This window comes from Melozone crissalis, unplaced genomic scaffold (assembly GCF_028551555.1).
Source record: "Melozone crissalis strain CALT ecotype California unplaced genomic scaffold, PUWL_Pcris_2 ptg000036l_1, whole genome shotgun sequence".
Taxonomy (NCBI): Eukaryota; Metazoa; Chordata; class Aves; order Passeriformes; family Passerellidae; genus Melozone; species Melozone crissalis.
This window is the reverse complement of record NW_026535814.1, coordinates 8944015-8964151: the sequence shown is the minus strand read 5'-3', so window position 1 is coordinate 8964151 and position 20137 is coordinate 8944015. Positions and strand designations below refer to the sequence as shown.

Below are 20137 nucleotides of genomic sequence, written 5' to 3'. Positions count from 1 at the left end.
ACGAGGAAAACATATAAATATGGAAATAAACATAGATGATATTATAAAGACATGTTTCTTTCACTTTTCCAGCCCATTATGCAGGATGCCAGCAGACTGGTACATGTGTGTGAAGCTCCTCCACATTTATATTGGTCTCTGAATGATATAAGCAGAGAACTCAGACTTTCCAGTCCCTCTACAAAAAAGATGCCATGATGCAGAATTACCTCACAAAAAATGTGTATCTGCTATGAGTTGGCTCAATTCAATATGACTTAATTATCCACACAATGGCTTGACATTTCAGGATAAGAAATACAGAAAAATATTAAAATAATCTTTTAAGTTATCAATCATTAGCACTTTGTAATTAACACATATGTGCTTACAATATATGAATCCTGTTGAAAACACCCTTCCTAAAGAAGAGCTGCAAACTAAGACCAGATTAAAAAACTTTACTATTATGCAGTATTCATTTTCAAATATAAACGTGGAAATGCTTGCCAGCCCCAGCACAGACTGCAGTGCTGCAGGTGAAGAGAGAGGGGCTGAGTGAGCAGGACCAGCACCAGCTCTTCCTCTCCCACCACAATACTCTGAGGGCTGCATGGACAGACATGCAGCCCCAGTGCCTTTGCAACTGCATGCATTATGAGCACTATTTTAAGGTTAGGACTATTTTAAGACGTGGCCCACTTCAGTGCATACTCAAGCACTTTGGAAACTGGATGAGAGGAAGTGAAACAATCTTCTCTGACCTGGTTCTCTGAATTTATTCTATGTTCTCTAGATACAAAAGAATGTGATTTATTATAAAAGCTTGCTCCACTCTCCAACTCTGACCGATTAAAAAAAATTTAAAAATCTAACCATGATGCAACTTCCAAAATGTTCTGGTGCCAAAGCCCTGGGACTAAAATGTGCGTTCCTTAGAAACAGCCCGTGTTTCTAACCCACCACAAGAAAAAAATCCTCCAGCTTGAAACTAGAAGAGCTAAGAATAGAGAAGAAAGAGGAGTCTTGTGGGCAAAAGAGATTACAAAAAAAAAAAAATTAAAAGCCAGGATTTCCTGTATAGATTAATTCAAAGCAGGACAATTCCTCTCACATGAAAACTATCTAACCCTGACATCTCATTGTAAAAGGTAGTAAACAAATGTAAAAGACCAGTCAACATCTGTGTGAAGCTCCTCACATTTATTTTAGTCTCTGAATTATATAAGCAGAGAACTCAGTTGAACAGGTTGGTGTAATTATGGCACTGTGTGGCAAAAGTGCAGAAATGAAACAAAACTGTACAGTGCTTTTAGTGCAAAAACAACAGGAAGCTTCCTGAACTGCTTGCAAGCCAGAGTTTGCAATCTCTGTGTATCACTCAGGTGGTTAACACTGCTCTTATCATTACAAAACTTGGAAGTTACCAAATAGAAAAAACAAATTCTCCATTAGACAATGAAATACTGTGTGCATTGGTGTAAGAAAGGATGGCAAGAGAGGGCCAGGAGCAGATTTGTAACGGTTAAAGAAATTTCTCCTTCATTTCACTAAGATCCATAATCCTTGCTCCTACATTCTCAGAAGCAGCTACTGAAACCATATTGTCCTTATAGGATTTGGCATATCATCCTGCAGGATTCCATGTGGATACACTTGATTTCCTGATCTACTACTGTGAGGTATCTTCTATCAAATGAAACTGTAGTTAGGAAGAAATTAAGCAGAAAGTTGCACAAAGGTTATCCTGTCACACTCATGCCAAGTTGTTCTTCATTTCTTAAGTCACTCTTTCTTACTCTTCTCTTCAAATGTAGCAAATTTGTTCAAAAACAAAATTGCTGTGAGGATTTTTTATTGAGCATACAACAAGGTCATATTTCCCTAGCACAATGAGAACAGGAATTTCACCTTTCAAAAGTCATGCACCAGGAGGTTCTGCCTGCCTGGTAACACAAAATTACTTCAACTCCCACATGCATTTAATCTTCAGAGCAATTGCACAAAATCCTGTTGCCATTACTCATATAGGGGTTTTTTTAGATGTACATTTCTTGAAAGAAAATACACTACCATCCATCTCCTCTGAGGATGCAATCTGTATTTAGGTTTCCAGCTAAAATGACCCTTTTGCTTTCATGTGCATCAGTTTCCATGTCCCTTCAAAAACCCATCTTGAACACTTCAGCGTATTTCATATTTCCTGTTTTTCTCTTACATGTCTATGTCCCAAGAACCACACATTTCACACAGAAACATTGTTCTCACTCTTATTTTCCCTACCCTTTGATTTTCATGTGGCATCTCTATCCAAGATTACAACTTTCAAAAACCTCTGGTTTATGGATACTTCTTATAATGTAACAGTTCTATGGCAATTTTAAGTTATTAGTTCTTCCTTGCTGCCTTTTGCTGCTTTCTTGATCATGTTGTTTTAAGCAAAGAGCTTTTTGAACTTTTCAGCTTTGATTATGTTTACCCTGAAAATGTTACCTATAAAGATTTGCCTTGCAGGCTACACTCCACCTATCAAACAGCAACCATAGAAAGAAAAAAAAAAGAATCTTTACTGAGTGCATGAAAAGAATATACCCCATACCCCTATTTCAAAAGCTGGATTCAGTCCTTTACAAATTAAAACAAAGGTAAATGCAATAAAAATATGCTGCCCTAGATAGGAAGGAAGACGGTGTGGTAGAAGTTGACATAGTTGTTATGAGTGCAGTCAGAAAAGGGAAAGTACACATTAGTGCTAGACACTGAATGCATTTTTACCTTAAGATATGTTTGGATTTCTAGAAGTTAGCCCATTTTGTATTAAGATGAAAAGTGAATCAATAAAATACATGAAGTGCATATAGGAAAAGAAAACTAGGCATTAATTAAGGATATCAGTGACCCAAGTTACCCCAAACTATTGATATAGACAAGAAAAATTAAGGAGCTCTGATTGTCTAGCAACACATTCATTCTAGTTGTTTTGTCCCTGTCAGACCTACAAAAACTTCCTGACAAAAACTATGTCTGCCTTTTCTAATTTAAAAAATTCACCAAATATGACTCCCAGACAGATCTAGCCCACACATCTCCAGTGTACTGGAAGTAGTCAAAGACAACATGTCGGTATTTTACTGCAGATAAACAATAATCTGCTGCTCTCAGCCCTTCTTCTTTGGTGCCTCAAGCATAACACATTCTACAGCATCACAGGAAGAACAGATTACCTAACTTTCCAAACTGGTAAAAAGCCTCAGACACCAACAAGCCCTACACAGCCTGATGAAGCAGGAAATAAAAATTTGCATTCTTAAGCAGAAAAAAAATGGCTACTTGGAATGTCACGCACTCTGGCACAAAACACACAATGGCTTATTGTTGGGGGGGCTGTGTAAAAGGAAACATCACAAGACAATTACAACTCTCCCCTCTCTCTGCCTTTGTAAAGATATTTATTTTTTCTAAAACATGTGGGTGTGGTCAGAACAGACCACCTGCCTTTACTGGAGGAACGCAGCATCAATTAGAATGAGGGTCTCCTTCTAGACTTCTTAAAGAGATAGCTTCCTCTACTAATTGTTCAAAGATTCTCCAGAAGCTGATATTCCTGGGAGATTACACATGACCAGAAATTGTTAGTTATGAAATATTAAAATGAATACATTGAGTTTTGGAGAATTAAAATATGTTGATCAAGGAGCTAACATGATGCACCCCCTGATCTTCCTTCTCTCATAATTTGGGAACTGGAAGGATAGGAGGGTAAAACTACACCACCCCTGAAGACTACAGATTGAGAAGGAAAAGCATGCAATGAGAATCCTGTGGCAAGGCTCCACCTCAGACAGAAACTAAAGTTTCTGCAACTAGCTGTTGCTGCCAAAAAACGCACATAAATGGTTGGTTCTACTCCAGGAAAACATTTTATATAAAGATACCAGTCAGCTTCTGGAGATACACAGGCAGACTTTTTAGGTATTCATCGGCTCCAAGTGTTACATAATGAAGCATGAAACTTGATAACAGACGGACCTGTTCCAGAGCTAGAAATTTTCTTGGCAATAGGCTAGGGGTGAGGAAAGGAACCAATTTCCTCTGACATTCTCCATGTAGAAGATGAGAGGCTGATTTTATTTGCAACTTCAGCTTTTCAGTCTTCAAAAGGATTTGCTCCGAGTTACATGCAATTATGCCTTCTGATAGGTCCACAATTCTTAAGGAAGACCAGATATGCTTCCCAACTAAAAGGAATGCATCAATCATTCCCTGTGTGGCATTTCTTAGCAGTAGAGTCTTAAGCTTTCAGGCTTACAGGGGTGCCTGACTATAGTATGAAACTTTACCAACATGAAAGTTATGTGGATGGAGGTACCACCTGAGTTCTCAGGGACACACATTCTTAGGTCCACAAAAATAAAGTATAATCCTGGCTGCACCAGAAAGATCCTTAACGGCCTTTGTGCAGAAAATTAATAAATGCCTACTAGATGGTGTTTCTTGGAAGACACTGAACAAAAGTGCAGGCACACCCAGGGCAAAATTAATGCAGATAATCATATAAAAGTTCATTATACCTTATCTTCCCCAATCTTACAGCTGGCTCATAACAATGACACTGTCCCACCATAATTTCCCCATCTGTACGGCTACTAAAGAGCCAGCTCAGATGACACTGTGTTTCTCCTTCTCTGTCCCTCACTTCCCAAAGGGTACCAAAAATGATAACAAGATGAGGAATAGGAGTTAACAGACAGAGAAAAACAGATTCAGCTCACAGAAAGGTAAATTACTCAGAGATATAATGCCTATTTGCCTTGTTGTTTCTTGACTTTAGCCAAATGCCTTGACACTGTCTTCAGGCACCTTCTTTTCCTAGGACATTTTTCCATGTGTCTGACTGCAAATTGCTAAATGGAAAGCAAAAAAAGAGAGGATGAAGCTCTCTGAAGAAAAAAGAAGCTCTCTGTAGACTGAAAAGAGAGGTGGAAGAGGGAATTATGGCTGCTGCTATATGCTACGGTGGTCCTGCTCAGGAGACAATGACGGGGAGGGGAGGGGAGGGGAGGGGAGGGGAAGGGAGGGGAGGGGAGGGGAGGGGAGGGGAGGGGAGGGGAAGGGAGGGGAGGGGGGGGGAGGGGGGAAGGGGAAGGGGAAGGGGAAGGGGAGGGAAGGGAAGGGAAGGGGAAGGGGAAGCGGAAGGGGAAGGGGAAGATCACAAAGCCTTGTGTACAACCTGGCATTCCTGAGCCTTACTCTCCCTCTACTCCTTCTCTGCAGTGTCTGCATTGGACCCTTGTCTTTCTGCTACTGAAGTATTCTCATGGGAACTCTGTCCTCTCTGCTCTCATAACTTCTTTTTGAGTCTCACAGCAAAATGGCAGTATTGTTCCTCCACCATCCTCCTCCAAAAATGATGCTCTTGTGCTGTCACAGTGATGGGTGCAGGCATATAGGCCAAGTCCATGCAAGGCAGATAATTTCCCAAGAGGAGAAATACCACAGATTGCGTGGTTACATCAGCAGCAGCCTCCCCTCTCCGCCTTCCTTTCTGGTATGAAATGGTGTACTGTGTTTTTAAAATAGCAAGTCAAACAACTCTATTCAGAATGTCTAAAATGTACCATATTTTTCCTTCACAGAGAAGGTATATCGTATAGAACTAATCTGATAAATATTTAAATTTCATCATGAATGCATCGCACTTCAAAAGTCACCAAGCCGAAAGATAGATTTAACTTTGTCATTTCTACAACCAATCCATCAACCATTGTTGAGTTCATTTGTCATCACAACCAGAAAGTTATCTCCACAGCTGATTTCTCAATAGTTCCACGTAGTACAAAGTTAGAACAACCTGCCCTGCCAAAATCCTAAATCACCTCCACACTAAAATTAGCTAGATGACCTAGGCAGATTTTCAGGGATTTGCAGTTCAAACAGTGTCAGCAATTTAACAGCTCTAATAAAGCACCTGATTAGATTTTTTTAAAGAATGCAGACAATTTAGAAAAAAAATCAAATTCAAATAATCAAGTTCACTGAAAATATATAGTCTCCTGATTTTGGCAATTTGCCATGTGCTGGATTTTACATAATTCCACTCTTCTCTCTCTACCAAGAGAGGTAAGAATCACAGGTGGCCTTCTTTTAATTTCTGAAAATATATCAAATTTGGGATATTTGAAGAATTTCTTATAAATATACAAAAATGACGCACACAATGTAAGACACTCTGAGCATCACCTTGATCCCATCTCTGTGTACATACACGCCTCTTTGCCTGTTCCACAGACATTTTCAGTTACATTTTAACTTTCTGAACCAAGAGATTATCTAATTTGTACCACTAAAACGACTCAATACTTAATACTATATGGAAAAAACTTCACAACCTTCTGTGAATTTAAAATGCAATTTCCACATGATGGTCTTTTTTTACATACATATTTACATTTGAATATGTTTTTAGTAAGCATAAGTAATATTAAGACAGACAGACATATAGATATATAGATATTTTAGTAACAGTAACAGTGGAATTAAGCTACATGAGTTACATGCAAGAAAAACCATGCAAAATCCACATCAAAGATGGCAGACACATTCTGGTTTTAACAGAAATGTACCATTCAAAGCAACAACTGAAAAATGAGATAACCTTAAACTTTACCTTACAGAACATTTATCAAACCTGTCTTAAATCCAAATTATTTCATTGTGAAGAATATAAAGATATATTTTGTGCTTTAGAATATGGGGTGCAGTAAGTTTACCACTGCATCTGATCCCACAGATACTGTCTTTTGGGGATCTGGGAACCACAAACAGCCCAACCCATTAGGAAAACAAGAGTATTTTTCTTAACAGAGCTAAGTAATGGCATTCAGGCATCATGCTCAAAAGTGCAAATGCTTATCTCAAAGCCATCTTTTCCTTCCTAATGCATAATATTCTAACATTAAAAGACCTCCAAAAAGAATACAGAGACCAAAGGTTCAAAAAGCTGATAATGCCTTATAAGAACCCAGTCTGAACCAGTGATAATCTGACAGAGGCTGTCAGTCTTCTTTCAGATGATCGCCCAGATGATAAGCAATTATGATCTTAACTGTGACTTCTCTACTTTTAGTGTAAGTGAAAACCTTTTATTCAAAACTACTGCATTCAAAAAGGATGCATTTTTAAGTCTCAAAACCAGACAAAACCAAAATTTGATAAAACAATCAAACTACACACACAGTTATCACAAATAATAGGCTTCACTTCCAGTCTGCAAAATTCAGCCTATTCAGGTAGTAGATACAATGCTAATTTCAGTATGTGATTATAGCCAAAATTATTTATCTGTTTTATTAAGCACAATGAATTAAAAAAATAATTTCATGCACTTTTAAACTTTCATTTAAAATATTTGGCTAGGTTTATAGTTTTTGTTGCAACACAGGCCCTGAAACAACAGTAGCCTGCATTAGAAAGTCTTAGTTGAGCCAAAGCTGAGCCTAATTTTAGCTGAGCCAAAACATCCAAGTCCCAAGTTCCAAGCAACCTCCAATCAGAATGCAACAAGATACCATGAAGTTACATGGAGATGAGAAAACAACCAAAAAGGTATGGTATACTAATCACAGCTATTTTGGGAATTTACTGAACCAATGTTTAAAATGAGATTTTAAAATTTTATTTATTTATCAATTCATTTACTTTCATTTATTTACTATTTTGAAATATTTTTATTAATTTTAATACTGGGAAATCTGGAATGAATCAAATTAAAACAAGAATGAAGAAAATCCATAATAAAATGGATTTTGGTAGCCCACTGAGACGGAATACTCTCAATTTAAAGGGCTTACAAAAACACAGTGTAAATAAAGCATTTAGAGTATGAACAACATAAGCAAAACAAGTTATAGGAGAAGGTGTGAGAGGATGTATTTTGAAGCATACCTATCTGTCGCAGTTATCTTGCACTATTGTCCTGGTTCACAAGCTTCAGTTTCCCCTGCAGCAAGTTGTGTAAATACCAGAGGTACTGGATATTTGAACTGCTTCACTTTCAAACACTTTGCCTTGTTTGGCTTGGCAAAAGAGTAACTGCTCTTAAAGGTGCTGTTTCGCTGGCCAGCACACAGCATGAGCACAGGCATAATGTGCAGCAGCAGACAGTAAGCTGAGCACCTCATCACACTACTGTACAACTTGTCATTGAAAAGCCTTAAAGAGGCCAAAATCAAGACTTCACTTGCCAGCAATTACATGATTTGAAAAAGTTTTTGCAGGAGGAATCTCCTCCCAATTACACTGCAGTACAGAACAGTAAGGAGAATGTGAACTTGTGAACATCCTACTCCTTTGAAGTTGTTTCCAGACATTGCCAAGCATTTCTAGGCTCTGCTGAACCTTGTTTCCAGCTAGAAAAGTTGGCAAGAACACTTCAGGACTTCCTAATTACTGCTCTCCCTTAGATGTAAGTGAATCGCTGTCTCCACTGCTGCTATTTTAGTTATAAACAGACAGCCCTGTAACATTCCATGGTTCTCACATATTGAAAGGCATGTGACTTAATCCATGCAGCTGCACTGCTCTCCAGAATAGGCTGTCTGTACATGCACTTGGCTCCTTCCCTGCTCCAATTACAAGCTGCCTGCTAACCCCTGCAGGACAAGAAAACCTCACCACGACCAATTACCTCCTATTTGCTGGAAGAGCTGGGGAGAAGAAAACAGCTGCAGTCAAGAAACTGAAACACAGCCAGGCATCAACTGCAACACAAGGTCACCAAAGAAAAGCACACTAAACCGTATGGCAATTTGAAAGTGGCAAATTACACATTCCACAAAGTGCCTGACACCTCAACATTACAGGAACAATTTAATACAACTGCTTGGAATACAACTGCTGTAGGGTATATGATTGCTGTCCTCCTTCATTTTTAAAAGCATTTATTGGTGTTCCAATATTTGATAATACCACTAAACTTTTGGACATGGTATTAGAAGATGCTAAGAAGACACATGGTATTAGAAAAGCAGGCTTTTTTACAGGCTAATTAGAAGATCAGAAATTGTATCAATTGCTGTTATGTGAATTCTGACTTTATTTCTGACAGCAGTTGTGTTTTAACCTGGTTCCCAAACACTACCATACTATAACAGGCTAAATTCCACATAGTAGTAATACAGTAAATACAAAGATAGATTAAACAGTTATTTTATTATTATTTAAATTTCAAAATAAATTATACTGCCCAACAGAAGAGTAAAACTTGTATTTTTACAAACTAGACTTTTAGAAAAAAACTCTAGATGCCCTTGAGCATTTTCAAATTGTTACACTGTTCTGTGAGGAACTCTCCAGGCTTTCATGAATGTTATGCAAAACTAGTTCAAGAAACAGGAATTAAATTTTGCTTTCCTGCCAGCAGCCAGTGGAAATTTCTACAGAAATCACTTCCACCTCAAAATCCAAAGAATTTTCAGGAAAGTTAACATTATTCCAACATAAATTAATTCTAACCTACAACATCAGAAACTATATTCAGAATACAATACAAAATGTCTTCCTTTTCATCCTATTCCACAGTGCTCCTCTTTCTGCCTTTACTCATATTCAGACTTTCACCTCCCCTTCAGGAACATCCGTTCAACCTCTCTATCTGCAAATATATGTGTGTTATTCAAAAATAAGACTATGAGGGAAGTTAATGATCTCTATTCTAGTGCTTGACCTTTCCATGCAAAATTATTTCTTTCTTTCTTTCTTCTTTTTATCATCCACCAGAAATTGTTTCCCACAAGATTCTAAGGAGCTTAAGTTTGACTGTGTATGTACCAAATACTAAAAAAAAAACTCTGTTATCCAATAAATGTGCCATTAATATTTTACATATTAATATTTTTATTTTATTTAATTTATATTTTCATCAATGCACTTCAACAGAAGTGGCTGTAGTTATGTATATGGGGATCATTAGATATTGTGGAGCTTATATATATCTATATTGTGGAGGTATAAGGTATTAGGTATTGTGGAGCTTATTATGTAACTATAATGAACAGTTTGTGTAAAAATTAGCCTGAATGAGAAGATGAGAAATTAAACATGAAAGAAGTATTCTCAATTTCAACCCCACATGAATTTAAGGGGCAAACATTTAAAAACATAAATCAAAAATCTGAAGACTCATTAAAGAGACTCTCCATTCATTCATCATAGGTATTCTCTGCTGGTTCTGTGTTGCTTGGAATTTTTTTTAAAGTAACAAATACAGTAAGAGGGTCAGAAAGCACCAAACTGAGTTTAAAAATATATACCCATTTGGAACTTCACAAAAAACCATACACACAAAATCACTGATACTAGATTTAAAGCCTCTCAGTTAGACTTTACAGTTATAGTCAACCAGTTAAATACACAAAAATTTAAATAAAAATATTATAGTAATATAACTGCAACTCTACACCATGACAACTGGTCCTTGACAAAGTCGAGTATACACATAGTACTGAGCTTCCTGGGCTCCTTCCAAAAATAACACTTTCAAACCAAGCTGTCTGGTTAATATAAAATTATGATGTTGAAAAGAAAGATATTTTTAATATATATCAGCCTTTTCACATAATTGGAATTTTTAGTTTGTACTTATTAAACCACAGACATATGAATACCTACCCTGCATTGTTACTGACTGCTGTTAATCCCTTTACCCCAGTCTTCAGTAAACCCCCAATGAGGTTTTCAGGAATCCCACACAATCCAAAACCTACACAAAATAAAAAAAAATATTTATTATGTGACAAGTGTTTGAAAGAACATAGAATGTTTAGAAGTATGGGAATTAAAAATCTGTTCTGAGAAACTCCTTAGTCAATTAAATAAATCAACATTTCCAGAAAGACTTCCTCTGGAAGTACTGGAATCTCCCACTCACCGGACACTTCCCAGTTTGGAGAAAGCTCTTTACCCATCAGAGTGGGCTTTTAGGGAAGTGCTCCACATGGCTCTCCACATGTCCTCAACCCTGTAACCATTATTCCTCCTTCTCTTTCTACCCATTCAACCTTCCTATCTCTGCTGCACATCCCATTGCTTAGCCTGTGTAATTAGGTGATAAAAGACTGGGAGTCTGAACACCCTTGGGAGGATATCTGCCTAGAATCACAAAAATCTAGATCTCCACCAAGGCACAAGAGCCTCACACTGCCAATTGAGAGACTCCAGCACCTCTAAAATGAAATACCATGTCACACTACAAGGACTACCTTTTCACAGAATCACGGAAACAATTAGGTTCTAAAAGACCCCTCAGATCTTCAAGGCCAACCTATCTTGACCTTAAATCTTCTTTTCTTCATGAATTAGCAACAACAACAAAAACAAACATAATTCCTGCAGAAGGAATTTTGCCTCCATAATTATATATCTCCATTGAAGTGTTTTGCAATCTTACGTTCATTCCTTCTGCAATATCAGAACAACTTAAGAAATAGTTAAATCACTTTTTTTAAATGCAGATGGAACTGCGTGAAATTGTGGAAAGCATCTACAATATCTAAAAGCTCAAGTCACAGTGAAAGTTAGTATGATGCAACTTCTTGACTCTACTGGAAATGCCACACATAAACATTAAGTGCAACGTAGATAAGTGTTATCTTCACTTCCTAACACAGAAACAGGTTAGGCAGTTTGTTGAAGGTCACAGAGACCCAGAGACTGTGCAGGATATAGAGAATGCAAACATAAAATAATCAAACCATGTGAAATGACAATGCTATCCTGAAAACTCCCAAGGTCATTTTCTGGATTCAACCAAATAGAGTCCAGTTTTTGGTTTTTGCTAGTCAGGAAAAAACCCTGTTTTTCTGAGGTTTTGCCCCTTCCCTATGACACAACCTGGATTTTCTCACTGAAAGAGTATGCCCTTCATGAACAGAAGGGCATTTTTAAAAAATCATGCAATTCCGTGGATTCTCAAATTAGTTAATAGTAAAAGAAACAAGGTAAATGAGTAAAAAGTATCTCATTAACATAACATGCTTGCAACCCTAAAGAATTTCAGTATTTACCACCAACAAGTACAGTTGCCCCATTGGGTATATCTTTTACAGCTTCAACAGGATCAGTGTAAAATTTGGTGTTGCGATGACAGCTGGTAGAAAAATAGCATCCACAGATCTGCAACAACAATAAAAGAAACAAGTGAATGAACAAAAGGCATTGGCTTTATAATGAAGACTTGCCTCTGTCTAGATAAGGGGAAAATAGATACAAAAAGATATTGCTGCTGTAAATACTAGACCGGGGTGGGGAGGGGAAGGGAGAGCAGGGGTGAGAAGGAAGGAAAGTAAAGTGCAGGCGCCAAAAACAAGAGAATTCCATCCTGAATTACCGACAAATTGTGCCTTTCTGAGAACAGATTTACAAATGCAATTCCTCAGCCCAAGTTGGAGCCATCCACAGACTCCTTAAACCTATATATTGCTACATTAGCTTCAAAAGCATCCAGGCACTAAACATAATCAGAAACTGCTGAAAGAAGGACAAAACCACCACAAAATTTGAGTGGAAGCCACAGAACGATAGGAAGGACAGCATTGTACCAGCAGTATGGTAAGCAGGGACACCCTTAGAGTGAACCTTCCCCCAGTTTCCTTGTGCAGTCTTAGAACTTTCTAACGTGGCCTTAGAGATCCTCACGTTGTTGAATAACAGTCCATAATCAAGGAGACTCCAAGAAATGCATGAAATATGGAGAGCAAGAGGGAAATCAACATAAATCCCACCCCCAAACCTGGACCTCACAGGGCAAAGCCATTACACAGCAGTCATCATAACTTATGTATGTATTGTTATGTACTAAGACCACACTTACCTTTTTTTCTTTAATATTTACCACTAATACCATGCATTAATACTACTCAAGTATTTGTTCAGGCACCAGAAGGAAAACTGACACCCAAGTCACTATGTTGAAACAGTCTCAATAAATTCAGAAAATCTGGAAGCTAAAGTACTACCTACTGGTGTTTCAAATTCTAGCTTGATAGCAAGAGTGAAAAAAATTATATTGTGAGAGAAAAATTAATAAATAAACAAGGCAATTTACACACTTTGAAGACAATAGTCCAGTTCTTCCCTGAAGAGCTCTTACCTTAAGAGTTACCTACAGTTATAACGAGGGCAACAAATTTTGGCTCAGTTTCAATATTACACAAGCTGTTCTCTTTTTATAATTAAAGCTGCAAGAATTTATACTGAATATTAAGAAAACGCATCTGAATGGAAGCTTACCTCCTTCCCAGTGGATACCCTGATGTTCCTCTGCTTTGATGGGCTCAATAAAAAAAATCAGTATGTGGGTCATAAGAAACAATGTCATGGGAGAAAAACTGCAAGAGCCTTCTGCATGCCAAATTAAACCATGAATGTTTCTCCACTGATCCATGGTACTTGAAAAGTCACAGAGTCAGGTGCAGTCCCTTGAGAATTCCCTGAGGGAAACATTGTGCCCACCTTAAAAAAGGATAAAAAACGGAGGACACCAGGAACTACCAACCTGTGAACCTCACCTGGTGTTCCTCAGGGGTTCAGGCTGGGACCAAGACTGCTTAATATCTTCATCAATGACAAAGAGAGATCAACTACACATTCCACCAGTTTTGCAAACCAAGTTAACCAGCACAGCTGATAACCCTGAGGGATATGATGCCATCCAGAGAGACCTGGACAAGCCAGATGCTGGTGCTGCACCTGCATCAGAGAAACCCCAGGCCTGAGTACAGACTGGGAGAGGAACTCATTGACTAACTGGTGCTGCTGGTGGGTGAGAGGCTGCACATGGCCCAGCCATGGCACTCACAGCCCAGAGAGCCAAACGTGTCCTGGGTTGCATCCAGAGCCCCGTGGGCAGCAGGGCAGGGAGGGGATTCTGCCCCTCTGCTCTGCTCTGCTGAGACCCACCTGGAGCACTGCATCCAGCTCTAGGGTCCTCTGAACAGGAAGGACAGGGACCTGTCAGAGCAGGTCCAGAGGAGTATTAAGTGCTGGCAGCTTTAGCAATCACAGTACAACAGGGCTGCAAGAGGGCTTGAGTGCCAGGGCTGGAGGGAAGCTAGGCCTCTGCTGTGCCCCTGTACCCATGCATAGGAAAGTATTTCAGAGGCCACGTGGTACCTTTTCTTTAATCCTCCCGGCAACCGTGGTGAACAGAGCACAAGTGTGCATTTGCAGGTTGGACGTCTCCAATGAGTGTATCTGCTCTTCTATCCTAAATATGTTCTTCTCCTCGTCCCTTTCCTACCCACCCGGTGTCTGAGAGCAATGGGCTTTCAGGGACTTGAGGCACCAGCGATCACCTATGCTTCCCTGCACACCGAGGCAGCAGGCTAAAACCTCAGGAACTGGCAACAATTCTGGCAGGTTTAAGGAATTAACATAGGGACTGATGAGCTCCTTCCTAGAATAATCAGATTTTAATTATCTGGAAAAGCAAAAATATGACATAGTAAAACAAAACCTGAAAGTGCTAAGATTTGTCCATTAGGATATCAGGAGTAGTAAACAAAGGCATGAGAAGGTGAGCTTTTTAAAATAAAATAAATTAAGAAAGGCCACAGAGAGAGTCCTGGCTGAAGAAACAAAAAAAATAACTTTGCTATGGTTACATGTGGGTTGGAAACCATTAAATCTGCGAGATTTGGCAGAAGCTTCCCATAGGAAGGGAGCTGCACGGCTGCACAGCACACATTTCTGGATAGCAGTAGATGGCGGGGCTGCCAGCGAGCTGTGCACACCTGCTGCCCACCTCCGGGAGAGGAGGCGGTGAGAGCAACACGGCAATACACAGCGACACACTGTAACTGTGCTGCCTTTTAAAATGATGGGAATCTAAAATAATAAATATAAATTAAATGCAAAAACGAGACCAAAAAAACCTTAAGCCAACTCTCCTTGCCAGCGTCTCAAGGTCACCGCATCCCCGCCCGCTGCCGGGCCCGGGCCTGCGGCGGGGCCGCGCTCTGCCCTCCCGCCTGCTCCCGCCGCCCGCGGGGCGGCCGCGGGACAAGCCCCTCACGAACAAAGCCATAGCTCCCCGGCGGGGCGGGAAGCGCCTCCCCCGGCCCGTAGGGCGGCCGCCCACCCGCGGCTCGGCTACCCCTGCCACACACGCCGGCCCCAGCGCGGGCACCTGCGAGCGCGGTGTCGGCCAAGGTCACCCGGCAGGCTGGGCGAGGCGGAGGGGCTCGGACCCGCCTTCCCCGCCGCCCCCCGCCCTTACCTCAGCCCTCCGTGCGGCGGGGAGGAGGATGCGGCGGCTGAGGGGCGGCAGGACGAATTTGAATGCCGCCATCTTCGCGCTGCGCGGCTGTCGGGGAGCGGAGCGGGGTCGGGAGCCGGGCCGAGTTGGGGCGGCGGCTGCGGGAGCCCAAGGCGGGACGCGGGGAGCAGGAGCGGCGGGACAGCGGAACCCGCGGCGGAGGGAGGGCGAGGGGCTCGGCCCTGACGTGCGCTGACGTCGGTGCGCCCGAGGCGGGGCCGCCGAGCGAGGGGGGCCGGAGGGTGGGTTGGGTGCCTGCGGTGGCCCCTCAGCCGCCGGCTCCGGCGAGGCCCTGGAGAGCTGTCCAGCCGCCCCGCGCCTGCCAAGCACAGGCAGCCCGTCCCGGGCGCTGTCCCACGGGAGGGAGCAGCCCCCACTCCTGTAGCTCCACTGATACCTCCGATCCATCGTCAGCGGGTTTGTTCATCAAAACCATCAGAACCCGCGCAAAACACAAGTGGGCAAACTCTATCAACCAGCGGCACACCAGTGTTACAATGCTATAATCACTTCAGCAAACAAGAGCTTTTCCTGGTTTTCTTTTCCTTTTCCTGTTTTCCACAATTACCACAGATGGATAACTCAGATGTGCCATCTCAGCCCTTTCCCCCATAAAGTTAAGGTGGCTTAAATTTCTGTGTTGTCATTTGTGACCAAGGACTAGAAGCACAAGAACTAAGCAAAGGGCAGAGCCTAAATGGTTAAGTTTCCTGAGCACAGTGTCAGGGTGACCCAGACTCCAAAAAGCACATGGTCTCACAGAGACCAGGACGCTATGTTTGGGTGGGAAAATGTTACTAGAATAGATGTATACTTGTTTAAGCGACAGCCACGTGATGGGAACTGATGGCCCTTTTGCTGCTGCGAGAGAGTTCAAAATATGCCTCTGCTATTACTTACACTTCCTAAAAATTCCCCTAATCATCAGTGCATGCCCTAAAGATGCCCAATGCAACAGAAGGATTCACAGAAAAAATAAGAGAATTGGTTTATAGGCAGGAAAAGAAAAATTCTCCTCACGCACATGACGGGCGGTCACACTTCTGGCAGGTCATGCTGACCCTTGTCTTGTTTCCAGGCAGTTTCCAATGCAGCTGCCAGCCTCACTGTAATTTGCCATTATGGCAATCAGCATGCGGAAGGGTAACCTACAAGGAAAACAAGGTCTTCAGAGTGTACTGCTGGTCTACAAAATGTTCCTGCAGAACCCACCCATTTTATTCAGAACACTGGTCCCCCCTTGCTGCTGGTGGCCTGTGGCCTGCCACTCTCTTATATAAACATTTTGAAAATTGCTGGTTCCTGTACTTACAGTTCACATAACAGGCAAACCTTGCAGATGCCACTGAAATGTGGTGGGGACACCTTCATTATTGTGAAGGTTTTTAGTAGTTTTCTAGTTATTCACCATATTTAGCTAGTCAGTTAAGTTTGGGATGGTGCCATGTGAAAAAAGCTACAAATTACAGGGACATAATAAACTAAAACCAAAATAACAGCACAGCTTGTATTCTTATGGGATGAAGCATTAGTATAACAGTTTCACTGGATTTCTGAACCTTGATTCTACCTAAATGTTGTATAAACAAGTAAATTCCTTAAGTCATGTTTCCTTTCATGACAAAACTTCCCTAAGCATGGAAAAACTTGTCAAAGGAAAGTTTATTCTCTTCAGTTCAGTAAGCTATCTTCCTTTAAACCAACAGAGTGCATTCTAGAATTTATCAAAGTGTTCAGCACTGAGTATTTGTTATATACCCAACCACCATTTATTTTTCATGGAGTTTGACCTGTTTGGGATTCCAACTGTGCTTCTCCTTGCAGATTGAAGGAAAGAGACTAACAGCATGCAGTAGGTATCGTGATGAGTATTAATACCTCCTTGGAACACTGTTATGCAAAACCTCTTGCTCTACTTACATAAATTAGTTTATTAACTAAATTTTCCTTATCAGATGATACAGATTATGTTAACCCCCTTTTTTAAAAAATTGCAAAGTTCATATGCTTTGGACTGCAAGCATTTTATTTTGGCTTAGAAAGGGTCCAAACATTACTGTAAGAGTAGATAAAATATTTTTTTTTTCTGGAGTAGCTTAGAAAGGACAGTAGATCAACCTTTACTTCAGATGTCTTGAAGCTGTTCATACAATGAGAACTACAACTAAGCAGCCAGTGTGAAACAAGTCTCTAAAAGGATCAAGAATTTTTCAATATATTATTTTTGTTTAGTGAAGTAAATCACATGACAGCAGTAAATGAGAGTCAAAACACTTTCCAAATTCAACAGCATTTACAAATGAGGAGAGTTTTGAACCCTTGGTGCCCAAAACAAGTTAGCAGGTAGACATTCTGGAGCTACCACAGGTTAATCATTATATACACTGTATAACACCAGCTTACTTATACTACTACCAAGCATAAGATGTCAAAGTCAGCACACCAATACAGTGAAATAATATTGTCCAAAGAAGCCATCAAAGAGTGAACAGGTAGTTCAGAGGTTTGATTTACCTGCACAGGGGGAAGAACTGGAATTCTGAGGTAAGAACTTTGTTTCTCAATGATTTTTTTTTCCTTTAATTCATTTATACTTGACCCAGACTTTAGCTAATTAAAATTTAGCAATTTACCTTTCTTTCAGACCCATTGGAACTTGACAGAAAAATTCAGTTACTGAGGTATGTAAGCCATATATGGAGCCAAAGAGAAGGGAAAGCTCATTTAACTATGCAGCAACTAGATCACACAGGCAACACCTAAACTTATCTTCAACATGTTAATAGGTCCCAGTTCTGAAACAAGACTTTGGTTTTTCAGTACTTTTGATTGTTACTCAAAATACTAAAGCATTATTTATATTATTCATTTAAGAGCACTTGGAACTCATCTTTGAGTCATTTGATTCCCTTGACTTGGGATGGCAGGTCAACAAAAGTTGAAACATTACTTCATGGCATCCTCACATTCCTGTGAGAATGGAGTGCTACAGGGAAAACAAACAAAGAGAAGATAAAAAACGCATTATGTTGACCTAAAAGCATTAAATAATAACAAATACGATGAGAATATGAAAATACTTATGAGCTCTGTGTAATATGTTCAACAATTTTAAGATCAACTCATAACACTTACAGAATATATGACTAGGGGAAGACAAAAGGGCTGCTATCTGCATGACTAATGATCACACTAGGAAGCCATGGGAACTTAAATATTCAACTTATTAACAAGATTTCAGTGAAAGGAAGATCATTACAAAAAAAATTACTAGTCTAATTAAAACTATATATGTTAAAAGTCAGCAGGGATTAAACAAATGTAAGTTCAAACAGAATTAAATATAAATACAAAAGACAAAATTAAACTGGGAAACAAAAAAATAACAAAACCTTCCAAACCCTAAAAGCCATTTTCTAGAGGGTTGTGGAAATGTAAAGCAAATGAGAGAAGCAGAGAGCCAAGGATTTTGTAAGGAACAACACTTGAACCTCTTGAGGAATCTCTTTGCTAACTTTCCTTTTACAGTCCTAAACTTAAGGTAGAGAGAGATACCAAATAATGAAAGGATAGTGAAGCTACATAATAAGGAAGAACCAACACCCCTTTGGCAAGAGCAGTTCTTTATCCATTAAGGATTTCTTGAGCAGATAATAGTAAGTCCTCAAATATTTTTGTTCCAGTGAATATTGCAGTAGAATACTAGAGCTCATTTCATTAATATTATTCTTTTAATTTAAAAAATCCAAACTAAAGCTAAAAAAATTCCAAACCAAACAAACAGAAAATCCCACTAATTGTATGAGGAGTTCCATACAATGAAAAACAATCTTAGGGGTTTTGGGTTTTTTTGTTGTTGGTTTCATATTTGTCCAGATTTTCTTATACCAGACTCATATTTTGGGTAGAAATTTGCCCTACTTTCATCTAAATTATACAGAAGCTTCTATGTTTTGTCAGACTATCATATCATTATTACAAGGTAAGATAAGCAATTATGCAGAACTTTTTAGAAGTCACTGAATACTTTATACTCAGCAAAATTTGAGAATTAAGCTACCACAGCAAATTATTTACCTTGACAGCACTTGAGAAGTAGCCACTAAAATATCAGCAGTTAAATCAACAATTAAGTAGTTACTGCAATTTGGTAGTCTTAAAAAAATGGCAGAACTTCAAACTTTCTCCCCACTGCAAATGCTGCATCTCAATTCAAAACCACAGTACTTAACAAGGTCTAATTATACAGCACTTAAAACTAAGGTATCATTTTTCTTTAAACAGAACTACAGAGTCTGTTACTCAGCATGATCCTTGGCACTTCTATTCACAATTATATATTGCTCATTTAGTAACTGGTGTTAATATTGTCTAAATAAGTTAAGTGCAATAACCTTTGACAGTGACAGTCAGTGTGTCTAACAGTTCTGGAGAAAGGATAAGTGACGTATCATTCCTTTACAGTAGGAGTGATGAAACCTCAAAATGTCTATTCAGCAGACACTTGCAGACATCAGCTGCACAAGTTCTGTATGTTTGTGTATTTGATATTTATGGAGGATGGTATAAATGCCTATTCAGAAAATGCTACTACCCTCTGACTCTTCATATTTGCCAGGAATTTTCTGGTGCAACAGAATCAGAAAGTCTTTTCCTCCACACCCTCTGATCAAACTGAAACAATGGGGTTTTTTACACTCCATACCAATGGTGCTGTAAGGGTAAACACAGCAAAAGTAGCTGCAGAAACAACAAACTGTAAACAGGAATCCTGAGCAGCTCTCACATGACAAGTCAGTTCATGTTTGTTAGCACTACTGTAACAGGCTTTTCTGGATTTTGCAA

General features: G+C 39.7%; 1 protein-coding gene across 1 annotated transcript in view; it reads right to left on the bottom strand.

Moving 5' to 3' along the window:
- OXCT1 (3-oxoacid CoA-transferase 1) overlaps positions 1-15700 on the bottom strand; it is an 85075-nt gene extending 69375 nt beyond the window's left edge. The window contains exons 1-3 of the mRNA XM_054283260.1: positions 15254-15700; positions 12042-12150; positions 10648-10738 (exon numbers count right to left, since the gene is read on the bottom strand). Coding sequence (XP_054139235.1) covers positions 10648-10738; positions 12042-12150; positions 15254-15700 — 647 coding nt within the window. The remainder of the gene's footprint in view (positions 1-10647; positions 10739-12041; positions 12151-15253) is intronic.
- Between the last annotated feature and the right edge of the window lie 4437 nt (positions 15701-20137).